Source organism: Pteropus medius, unplaced genomic scaffold (assembly GCF_902729225.1).
Source record: "Pteropus medius unplaced genomic scaffold, Ma_sr-lr_union100, whole genome shotgun sequence".
In the NCBI taxonomy this organism is placed as follows: Eukaryota; Metazoa; Chordata; class Mammalia; order Chiroptera; family Pteropodidae; genus Pteropus; species Pteropus medius.
In genome coordinates, this window is record NW_024354499.1 from 14,479,858 (window position 1) to 14,492,495 (window position 12,638).

The 12,638-nt window shown below is 41.2% G+C and overlaps 1 protein-coding gene across 1 annotated transcript; it reads left to right on the top strand.

Annotated features, from left to right (window-relative positions):
• The first annotated feature begins 4,141 nt into the window (after positions 1–4,141).
• TGOLN2 (trans-golgi network protein 2) lies at positions 4,142–9,083 on the top strand. The gene is given in 6 exon segments (XM_039852505.1): positions 4,142–4,286; positions 4,510–5,025; positions 5,028–5,132; positions 5,248–5,849; positions 6,988–7,071; positions 8,309–9,083. Coding segments are annotated over 6 exon segments (1,425 nt in total). The 5' UTR covers positions 4,142–4,174; the 3' UTR covers positions 8,315–9,083.
• The last annotated feature ends 3,555 nt before the right edge of the window (positions 9,084–12,638 follow it).

Sequence of the window (12,638 nt, forward strand, 5' to 3'; positions counted from 1 at the left end):
AGTCATCATATCTGTCTTGTAATCTTGGTCACTCTGTCTAATTAGTTCTTCCCCTCAGTCAGTAAAAAAGTTCAATCCTTCCAGTATTGGAAACCCTCTGTTTCACATCCAAACTTCCAGAAAAGGTAGTTTCAACTTACCTTCCACCTTCCACTACTTACAACCACAACTAGGTTTTATTCTCACCACTCTACTGAAATATATAATTCTAAGTCCTTATCTTACTTCAACTCTGTGCTGTATTTGATAGTGTCGATTTCACTTTCCTTCTAGAAATTGGGACAATTGGGATTCCTCAAAGGATGTTGAATAAAGAAACTGGAAACAAGGAGATGATAGTGTCCTGGAAGACAAGCGACATGACTAGTCGTAGCACTAAAGCTACAAAAAAGCCTGTAAGATAAGAATCGTATGAGTGGTTTTACAACTTGCCTTATTTTCAGTTAAGCTATCATATGCACATAGATGCCTATAAAAAGGGGATAATCAACAAAATATTCATAATAATAGCTCAATTACAAGATTTTTATTTCCTTACTTTGGTTTTTCTTTATTTTTTAAATTTTTGTATAATTGTTACCATTGGGGCTATTGGAGTTTCAGTAACACACAGGTCTCAGTCCTTATCACTGTTGACGAAATGAAATTACACTCAGTTAATTATGAGAAGTGTTATTTATTAAAGGCACATTTTGAAGTATAAGATTGGTCAAGCCTAAAGCTGGCTAGCCACGCAGAAATGAGAATACTAACCCTGGTGGCGGGGAACGGGGCGGGGGCAAGGGTTAAAGCACAGGTTACAACCAGGGGAGATAGCTGTAATGGCGGGGCAGGGCGGAGGTGGGGGGGGCGCATCTGCGTTATAGTAGGGCCGTGATGGGTAGTTATAAAGGAGTTCTTAGGTTTGGCACATGAGGTCATTTTGATGGATACTTGGCTGCGGTAGCATATTTTGCCTAATGCCCATGCGCTTACCCAGAATTCAGTCTGTTATAATTAGATTCCTGAACTTCCAAGCATAAACACAGTATTATAATGATGGCATAATGAGGCTGAGGTTGTGGGCAGGTTAGGGTAGTACCTTCTGTGCAGCCTCTGTGACCATTAAACCAGCTATAGATTATGGCCCTCCTCCTGTCCTTGGTCTCTAGGGATGCAGGAGGGATTCTCTAAGTACCAACAGGGTGTTTGGGGGGCAGTCTCTAGGCTAGGCCTCTATTCCCTTGTTCCCCTGTCGCTCATGTCTGACTAGCTACCTAACATAGTGAACATATTAATTATAATAATAATAACTTTTGGAAGACTTAACTATATGCTACTGTGTTAAATACTCTGCATTATCTAATTCTCAACACTTTTATTTCCATTTCATAATGAAAAAATTGATACTTAAAGCAATTAAGTAACTTGCCCAAAATCATGTGTATTAGTTGTGCAATCAATTTTAAGGAAAACAGTTAAGGACTATTTTTCTCCTATCAAATTGGGAGATTAAGATTACTCACTGCTATCAAAGGTTGAGTAAGATAATAATAGCATGACCTTAAGCAAGTTGCTTAATCTTTTTGAGGATCTGTCTCCTCTTAAAATGCACCTAACCAGCATCTGGTAATAAATGTTACTAACAGTAGAAAATTGAAAATAATTTGGATTTCTAATAATAAGGGAACTGTCACAAAATTATGATAGTCATAAATTACTTTTCATGAAACCATTAACAATTATGTTTTTTGAACAATATTTAAATTAGTTATAAAAACAGTTCCTATGTTTTACCTTTGAACTCCATGCTCACATTTCCAACTACCTCCCTGATATCTCCACTTGACCATCTCACAGCATCTTAAATACATGACCAGAAGCAAATTCATTTTCTATGCCCCACCCCCATCAAATCTGGTTCTCTACATCTTCCTTGCCATCACTCCTCCACACCATAAGCAATCCATCTCCAAGGCCTGTTGGTATCACCTCCCAAATTTATTAAGTCCGACCACTTCTCTCCATTCTCACTGTTCCTATGCTAATCCTACTTGGACAATTGCAACAGTGTCCTAACTGATTAACTCCTAAGTCCACTCTTATCTACCTACCCCAAGACTAGATTCTTTACTCTACAACCAGATTAACCTTCAAAAAATTTCATGTCTGATTATATCTTTTTACCTGCTTCAATATCTTTGATGGCTTCTTATTACCATTAAAATAAAATATAAAACCCTGGGTGTGGCCCACAAACTGCAGGATTTGGACCCTTCTTTCATCTCCTGCCAATAATGTGGACACAAGCTTAATAATTTGACATTCCCCTCCCTACACATACCCCCACTAAACCACTATCCTTTACTGCTAGTCAAATATTTATCTATGAGACTTGGAGAGAATTTCCTTTTAGAGATTCATTTACCAATTCATTTCCTTTAGCCAAAGCAGTCATGATTCTAAAATAATTTGGCAAAAGATTAATCTTCTTTCTGATCCTTATTCTCTCCTCAGTAATGAGAGTGTGTGTGAGATTTTATTGAAACGCAGAAACATTGAGAAGCATATTAAAGGGTTTTTAAATAACACAATACTTGTCCCTGAAAACCATATTTATACCATCAACAGTCTTCAGAATTTCAAGTACTAGAAGTGAATGCAATGTAACCCAAATATTGTACTCAATAGACTACAGAGGAATGTTATTGCCCCTGGGGGCTGTGGTCCTTTTGGGTGGGATTACCTTTTGGCCTGAGTTAACTGGCACATTTTCTACTGCACTTTTGTGTCCCATAAAGATTTATGTTCTGGACAACTTCCAAATCATTTACTCTTTAATCTGGCTCTGTCCAATCTCATGCCCTGCCATCCTCCTTGTTCTCTGTTATCTGACATTCCTATTCTCATCTTTGGATTTACACAAAATATCGGCTTCCCACTTGCCTCTCCAGGCCTTTGTACCTCCTGTACACTCAGTCAGGAAAGCTCATCCTCCCTGCAGCCTTATCTGGAAAATACCTATACTCTTTGGTCCTCAGCTCAAAGGTCCTTTCTGAGAAGAGCACAGTTTCTGTACTTTTGTTTTTTGGCATTTCTTGGAACACACACACATGCACACACACTCGTGTAAATATTTGATTAATATTTGTGTGTCCTACTAGATTACATGTTCCATTAAGTTAGGGCTGATCATTTTTTAAATCACTGTCTACAAAGCACCTAGCCTGGCCAATGTTCATAAAACAATTTCAAGAAACAGTAATTTTAAACAGTAAAAAGTAATTTTAATACAAAACTATTTACCCAATGATACCAATTTGGGAGAAAATGAATATGCATAGAAAAAGGACAGAGAAAGTATACTAAGGAGAGAAACATAAGTACACTTGTATGTTTTTTTTTTAAACCCACTGAATGTAAACAATAAACTAATGTAGGTGGTAACCTGTGGAGAGGCGGGGAGCAAGAACTTTTTAATTTTTACTTTAAAAATCCCTCTTTGATTTTTAACCATTAAAATGTATTTTCTAATCAAAAATGTTAAATCCTTGCAAGACGGAAACACACACTGAAACATTAATAGTGATTATCCTGGAAGAGTGGGACAAAGATTTTGTTTCCTACTTCTATACGTTCATTAAATTTTCTACAGTGAATACGAACAGCTTTTATTATTAGAAAAGGAATATACTCTTTAAGAAAAAAAGAACTTTGGCGACTTCGAGGGCAATTTCCATGGAGTTAGAAGAGGGGAGCGGCGATGCGAAGGCTCCCGCTATAAAGGTGACGGAATGGATTCTAGGATAGAGATGAGCACAGCACGTCTGTGCGCTGCGGGAAAAGGATCACGAGAAAGGAGAAGTTAAAAATACGAGCAGAGGATGGGGAGAAGAGGCGCCCGGCCCCAGCGATGTCACTCCCGTGGGATAGTGCACAGGCCGAGGAGCTTAGAAGTACGAAGGGAAAGAAGGATATGGGGAGTGACGGTCTGTTGCCGAGGCTACGGAACAAAGAAACGGAGAAAAGGTGGACACGCCTTCCACAATGGTTGTAAAGCGCAACCACTTATACATCTGACAACTCGAAGCACAACCGGACCGAGACAGCGTAACTGCGCGCCTCCCCGCCTTTCCCCAAGCCCCTCCCCTCGTCCGGGCGGAGCTGCGGCGGGCGCACAGGAAGGGGCGGGGCTATGAATACTGAGTCCGTCCGCGGATCTCGCGACATCGGTAGATCGCGGAAGCGCAGTGTAAGCAGGATGCGGTTCCTGGTTGTGGTGGTCCTGTTGAGCGTTGCGGCGGCAGGTAAGACCCTCCTCATCTCCAAAAAACTTTCACTCATGCGTCACAGTCCCCATCACCGTGGCTGGGCGCCATCGGAGCTTGCTTCTTCCCTGTCCGACTCACCCCTCCCGTCGCCATCATCCCCACCGCCACCGTTTGCCCGTTGCCCGGTTCTCTTAAGCCTTTGAGGATTCCTTTTTCCCAGCCTGCCTCTCTTCAGAGCCAACTAGTTTCTCTTTTTCAGGAGCCGTGCTGCCCAATCCTCCCTCATCAGCCGCCGAAAAACTCTTCAGTCTGGGAAAACGAGAGACTGCAGCAAGAAACTCCAACGCGCCCGCCTCAAGCCAGCTGTCTGAGGATCTCTACCCACCCACTCTGGAACATCATTCTGTGAAAGATAACCCTGCCAAGTTGAAGTCGCAGCACGAATCCACAGGAGACGAATCCACAGGAGACAACTCGGGCAAATCAAATAAGGAGCACCAGTCTGGGAAAGATACTTCTGACAAGTCGGACCCAGAGAACCAGAACGCCAAAGATACTTCTGACAAGTCGGATCCGGAGCAACAGTCCGCCAAAGATAGTTCTGACAAGTCGGAATCCGTCATGGAAAATACTTCTGACAAATGATCCGAAGCAGCAGTCACAAAGATACTACGATGGGATCGAGAGCAACGCCAAAAAGATACATCTGATAAGTGAATCTGGAGCATCAGTCTGCCAAATAGTTCTGGCAAGTTGGATCTGGAGCACCAGTCTGGAAAGATACTTCTGACAAGTGGGATCCAGAGCAACAGTCATAAATAGTTCTGACAAATTAGATCCGGGGCATCAGTCAGGAAGATACTTCTGACAAGTGGGATCGAAGCAGCAGTCCACCAAGATACTTCTGGGGATCGGAGCAACAGTCCTCAAAGTGCTTCTGATAAGTTGGATCTGGAGCATCAGTCTGCCAAGATAGTTCTGGCAGAGTGGGATCTAGAGCACCAGTCTGGGAAAGATGCTTCTGACAAGTCGGATCCAGAGCACCAGTCCGCCAAAGATATTTCTGGCAAGTCAGATGGGGAGCAGCAGTCCTCAAAAGACAATTCTGGCAAGTTGGATCTGGAGCACCAGTCCACGGAAGATGGGTCCAACAAGCCAGTCTCCAACCCCTCCTCTAATAACAAGGAGCCCACCAAGCCTGACTTAAGCACACTCACTGACAAAGGAGAGACCGCTCCTCACGCTTCCAGAACTGAATCTGGGGAAAGTGTATTACTGGACTCTGACTCCACTTCTCCCCAGCAGGAGGGAGAAAGTAAGTCTTCAAAACCTGCTGAAGACGTGAAGCCCAAGAAAACTGTGGAAGGTGATACAGAGCTTGAAGAGGGTTCTCCACCCAAAGAAAAAGAAGTGCTTGGCCCTGCCTCTAGAGGGAATCATGAGGGGACACTTCTGGATTCCATGAGTAATGAGAAGGACGACCTTTATAAAGACCATCTTGGAAGTGCCAGTGCAGAGAGCAGCCATTTCTTTGCATACTTGGTGACTGCAGCCATTCTTGTTGCTGTCCTCTATATTGCCTATCACAACAAGCGGAAGGTAAGTCAAGAGTTACCTTAAGAGAAATAGGATATTCTCCACCCTGAAAACTTGGTATATGGGCCAATATCCATCATTCATCTATCTGCCTGTGAACACTGGGGATTTTAAGACACATTTCAGTTTTTTTTCAGACCCTGCTGGGCTCTACTCTTGTTTTGTAAATCATTTGTTTTCATGTCTGTTTCCTCTGAGTGCCCTCTGCTGCTACATTTGGTGCCAAGTTAGGACATTTTTATGATCCGACCTGAATTGGGGTCTCCTCCCATAATCTTGAACTTAGATCCTAATTACAGTTTATAAGTAGTTAGAGCACCTATCTTCCTGTTTCCACTCTCAAGACAGTGCATCATTTCTAGCTTCCTCTGTAAGCATTATTTTCCATCTGCAGTGGCAGAAAGAATGGTTACGTAGTATTCGACATCAACAGCAGAGAGCCCAGGGACTATCTTGTGCAATTAGTTTAATTTCTGATTAGAAGAAAGACCAGAAATTGCGTGGATACACTCATCTTTTACTTGGTTTGGTGTGAAGTAATATCTGTGTTGCTTGGCAATCACTCCAATGACAAAATGATTGCATTTCTTATTGAACTCTAAGAATTTAGTAGTTTCTGTAACCTGATTAAAATTAGAGTTCAGTTCATGATGGCTGTAAGGCCTGTGGCTCTAAAGAATGAGGGAAGACATTTAGTTAAAATGGTGCATTCCTTATTCTACATCTAACATCATGGAGAATAACTTTAGGTATGAAATGAAAGAGGCAAGGTTAAGATAAAGCAAAGTATGGGGTGAAAGGGTACATTTGTAGAAAAGAAATAATTCCTTTAAAAAAAAAAAAAAGTCTTAGCCTGGAGCTCTCTAAAGAAGGAGTTGGCAGATCTTTGACTGTGTACTCTTGAGTAAATCAACTGACTCCCACAAGCTAGCGCCCAAACAGCCTTCCCCCATCTGCCGTTTCCTATTTAGCAGTATTAAGGATTCTAATGGAACCCTAGGCCCTGTCCTCCCTGAAACTGTTATAATTTAAATAGGCCTCTTTGTAGGTGTACTGCTCTTTTTGCTGTCAGGGTTATTAACAGACTGAAATACGTCATTATAGAGGCACTTGTTAATCATTTTCTTTTTCCTTTCCCCAGATTATTGCTTTTGTCCTGGAAGGAAAAAAATCCAAACTCACTCGGCGGCCAAAGGCCAGTGACTATCAGCGTTTGGACCAGAAGGTAAGAAGGAAGACCCAGGTCCATGCAAGGGATGTGCAGTCTCAGATGGGCCCAGCAGTGGACTTCCATGGGTGTGGCAGCAGCTACCATTGCTCCTGCCCTTTTCAGACACAGAGACATGTATACATGTACGATGTTAGCACTGAAGAGACCTTCAAGCACTCTACAGCAGCTCCCTTGATAGATGAAGAAACTCAGGCCCAAAAACATGATAAATTTTTTTCCCTAAGTTCCCACCTCAAATTCGTGGCAAAATCAAGACCTGATGGCAATTCCCTAGGCTCTTGTCCTGTTCTTTTTGTGCTATACCAGTTCTTCACAAATTTTAATAGGCATTTTGATAGAAAGCAAAATCTGATTCTCTAGGTTTGGGGTGGAGGCTATGCTTCTACATTTCTAGGAAATTCCCATGTGGCTCCATATGCTGCTGGAACCACACTTTAGGGAGCAAAGCACTAAACTACACTCCCTGAAAACAAGTCCAGGAACATATAGGCCTCCAACTTCCAGACCAGCCCTGCTAAGCACTGTGGACTAGATTTCCTTAGTACAGCCTCTGCCAGAAGCAAAGCCCTCCTTCTACCCTGCAGCAGCAGGAGCTGAGTAACGTTCTCCCAAGGGCAGCCTGAATAAGCATGAACAGTGTACTCCCACTACCTTGCTGCCAGCATGCACCCTTCCTTTCTCCTGTGTAGCAACGGCAAGGGCAGGGCATTGGTAAAGAGTTGCAGGTGCCCTAACTGTGAGTTGTTCCCAGACTCCCTATAAGGAATACAATTCTTGTGCACAGCTTGTACCAGCTATAGAATAAGCCACTCAGCCTAGAACATCTTTGCTAATAGCCCAATAGGTCAGCTTCACAGTATGGTGCTGGCCTTGTACCTTCCCAGATACTTTAAGGATTTCTGCCCCGCCCCCCATTATAATTTTTATGATTAAAAATATGCACATTTAAATAATTCAATGTAGAATGGTATAAAATAGAAGCCAAGATTCTCATATTCCCTCCACTTAGTACCTTTCTACTGTTTTATTTCAAACTGACTTTTAAAGTAATTTTATGTGTTTCATTTTATCAATTGCTATTTGTATGGTGGAGAGTCAGTTTGTCTTAATTCTGAATTTTTGCCCTTAGCCGCAACTCTTGAGATCTTTTTCCCTTGAAATCATAGCCATAAGGTATATTTCTCTGGGGACAAAAAATTGAATATTTCCAATTATGTTTCTCTCATTTCAGATTTGATTTTTCTGTTTTTGAGAACTGTGTCCTTCCTGCTGATTTGTTTCTAAATCAAGAGAAATGAAGAGAAAAGTAATGTGACCCAAGAGACCCAGGAGACATCAAACCTCTAGGGTTTGGTGGCAAGTTTGGGCTGGCATAGGTTGGGTGGGGAAGGATTGCTTTGTTTTTTGCACCTGTACTTTGGTGACCCTATATTCCTGTGTCCCTGTTATTTCCGCTAGTGTCTTCCATCCTTTCCCCCTGAGTGTGAGGAGGAGCATGTGGGAACCCAGCTGTGACCAAAGGGAGATCCAGCCCTAGGCAAGCTAGTGCTGCTGACCACCCTCCCTTGGACCTTGGCTCTGTAGTAAAGCTACCCCTTGAAAGTAGCATTGCATTTGCCACTATTTATCTTCACAGACATAAGAGAAAACTCTGCAGGTTGAGGTGCTTTTCTGCCAAGGTCTCTCTGGGGGATGTACCCTACAAAAGATGTAGAAGGTGAATGCTGATGGGCAAAGGGCTACTTTGAACACATAATTCTCTTCAAAGGCTTGAGCAGCAAACCAGAAGAGCTGCTTTTTTTAAAAAAGTGCTTTACTGCCTGCAGGTCCAACCTGTCTAGCATATGTTCCTCACATTTTTGGTATTTTCATATTACTTAAGACAAAGTGAATCAACTTCCATTTGGTTGTACTGAGCATAAAACTGAACTTGGGGATTCTAGGAGTAACGTTCTAAAGCCACTGTTCGTCACGGATTTTTAAAAATATAGTTGTGATTATTGAAACACTGCATTCTCCATACTCAAAATTGTAACAGGAACTTTGAAATAAGGTAGGTTTGTGCTTGTGCAAGCAAAGATGTGGAAGGGTTTTGGATAGTTTTGGTTTTGGTCTGCATTTTTTTCAAAGGCCTTTTATGAAATAGGTTGCCCACAAACTCTATTTTGCCTTTGTTGCCTAAAATAGACAAATACTTTTGTTTAGAAACTAACTATACTGTCTTTTACTTTAATCTAGTTTAATGATCCTCTCATCTGTAAAGTGCTAAGGGTAATTTAGTAAAAATTCTTTTTATATCCCATTTGAGTTATTAAAATTTAAGAAATTCAGAGTTCTCTTAGGATAACTGAGAGTAGTGTTTAAAGTTTTATTTAAATCTTCTAGTCATGCTACTCTATTATAGAGAGCCTAAAAAGAGTTGTTTCTGAAAAGAAAAAACAAATACAATAACTGATCTCAGGGAAGTAAAAGGATTGCGGGAAGTGAGAGGGATATGATGAATTCTGTGCTGTTGAAGAAGTAAGTCTAAAGAAGAGGTCATCCTGTGTCGTATAACCTTCTACCTTACTTAAAATGAGTTGAGATTTTCATTCTCTGCACATACCTATTCGTAGAGATAAGAAATGAATGTTCTTCTTGGCATCATTCTCTCTACTTGTGCAGCAGTCTTATAATACTTTCCTCCAATCCGAGGAGTCTTCTGTCAGGCTCTTCTAGCATTCCATAAGACCATGGTTATTTTATTCCCTTTTCTGTTTCCCTTTTCCCTTTCCTCCTCTAGTGCTGTCTGTTCCTGCCCATCTACACTAGCACCTTTCCTCCAAACGTCAAGCTTGCCTAGATTTCTCCCATGCCCATCCATTCTGTTTGTTACTCATTCTACTATTCAACTTCTCCAATAAGTGTTGCTTCCATTACCTTGCCATTCACTTTGGTCCTTGACTTTCTACTGTTTTTATGAAGGTTCAGATCACAAAATCCAGTGGCTTGTTCTCAAAACTTAGTCTTGACCTTGATAGAATTAGATATTATTGACCAAGTAGACATTCCCCTCTTCTAGATTCTCCTACAAACTGTCCACGAGTCTAAGAAGTCCTTTGCCTGATGCTGGTCCTCAAAGCCAGGTCTCTCTAATCCTTCATTTCCTCAGAAATTCATCCATTCTTCATCCTCTGAGTAAGTGACTCCCAAGTCTTTATCCTTCGCCTAGTTCTCAAAGAAACCAGTCTTGCTGTGTGCTGAATACTTCAGCTTACTTGTCCTACTGTCACTAAAACTGAATTTCTCTCTTCTACCCATTATATTGCCCTTTGCAACTGCTCAGTTTCTTTAATCCTCTCCAAACTACATTTTTACCATTTTTATCTGTCGTAAAAAGTCCTATACATTTAAAAAAAAAAAAAAAAGTACGATAGCTCCAGCTACAATCTTTTTCCATTTTCTTTGCTTCCTTGTCCCATACTCCCACCCATTTCACCTCTCCTGGATTTTTTTTTCAGGAGCCACCTTAATGGTTCTCCTATCTTCTCTTGCATACATATAGAAACCGGATTGATCTTTCTAAAATACTTGCCCTGATCTGAAGCTTCTGTCTGTCTCTTGGCTTAGAGAATCGAGTTTATAGGCTCTTTAGTATTGAGGACTCTGCAGATGGGCACTTTCCTGCCCATCTTTCTTTGCATCCTAGCCAGGCCCAAGGCCCCTGTTATGAGGTGCCAGTCTAGGCCTGTTTTTGTTCTTGCTGTGTCCTCCGTTCCCTGACTTCCCATGGTTCTTTGGTTAGGTTGCTTCCCCTTACTTTTCTTTCCTTTACCTCCTCAAAATCTGTTTCTTTGGGGCCCAGCTCAAGTTTTGCCATGTACCTAATTCCACCTCTATGATTGACTCTTTCCTTTCTACTTTCATAGTTCTTAATAATGCCAATCACAAATTTTGGAACTTTAGCAAAAAGTCAGTATGTGATGTGTCTGATCTCCCCAAGAAAACCAAGCTACTTGTGGGAGTGCCCTTGGCACTGTCTGCATATCTGCCTAGCATAGTGACATTCCTTAGGTACTTCAGTTCCTTTGTTTAGGACATCTGGTTGCAAATTAACTGAGGTTTCACACAGCTCTTTCCGGTTACTGGTTTGTGTCCCTTATTGATGGATTTTGTTTATAAAGAGAGCAGAAAGGTTAGTTGGTTTCGGGAACCAAGAGTGTTGGCATCAAGTGGACACGTAAGTATTGTGAAATCCATGTAACTCCACTTTAGAACCTCTGATAAGTATCATTTCTTGTACTGAAAGAGTACAGTAGAATTTAAGTTTCACTTTAGAAATTGCACTGAAGGAAATCTCTCACACCAAAGAAAAACTTGTTTTCTGCATAATCTTTTAAAGAGACTGAAGCATGTTTTCCTAAGGATTGTATGGATGAGGGCTAGCTGGCTGAGGCATCTCAAGACGGAGGTGGGCTGGGCAGGCAATGAAATCCAGGGAGCCATGACAGGCACCCCTCTCTAGACAGCTGTGTGCTTCCTTTCCTGCCCCCAGCTTTTGGTTGAAGGGTGATTTCTATTAGGAATCTATGCATCAGTCATGGATGTTAATAGAGGAGCTTGTTTTCCTGTTGGATTACTGAGCAGATTTAAAGAGTATTTTTTGGACTCTGGGAGAGTAGAACGCTAGTCTCTCTCAAAAGGCTAAGACCACTTGGAAAGACCTGACAACTAGCTATATATACTTTGGCATTTCTTTTCCCATGATGGCTTTTAATGAAATACTTGGCAATTCTAAACCTCTAAAATTCTCATTGTTCCAGTTCCTGTCATTTAAATAAAGAAAAGAAAAAGGAAGCCTGCCCCTTGTTTTTACAGGGTAACTTGATACATGATGCTGCATGTGTGATAAAAGGTAGCATGCTCTTTGCACATGTTCTGAAGTGCTGAATCATTTGAACAGGGAAGAGAGCATGTTACACACCAGACCTTGTAGTTCTATCAGCTGTTTTCTGAAAACTTGCTGGCAAGGTGGTTTGGCATGGCTTCTCTTATGTAAGGATCCTGGGAAGAGATTTTCAGGTTTACTTTAACTGTGTATCTTGGTCAAGACTGAATCACAACTGAGCTAGTTCTACAAGCTACGTGAATTTCCTAACTATCCACGTTTAGAAACTCCTCTGTAAAGGGTTGAGTCTGAGCTGTGAAATTTGAAGCTGCCAACCAAGCCAGCCTCTTCATACTCTGATAGATATTCCTTTAATTCAGAAGTTTACTGTGTTAAATAATGATTGCTTATTGACATGGTTTCCTTTTTTGTTCACCCAGTTAGTAGACTGCCACTGTTTTGCAATGTTTTGTATTTTCAGCCTTTTGTAACTTAACTATAATTAATTTTTTTAAAGTTTATTTGGTCTGGTAAGTATTTTTCAGTACCTAATGTTTTCTTGAGCTGCTTCTGTGAATACCATCTTGATGTAATTTTGTATTGTTGCACAGAAACCAAAATGTTTCAAATATTAAAGCTATAAAACCATTACATTTGTTAATTGCATTGAAATGGACTGAAATAAGGCTTAACA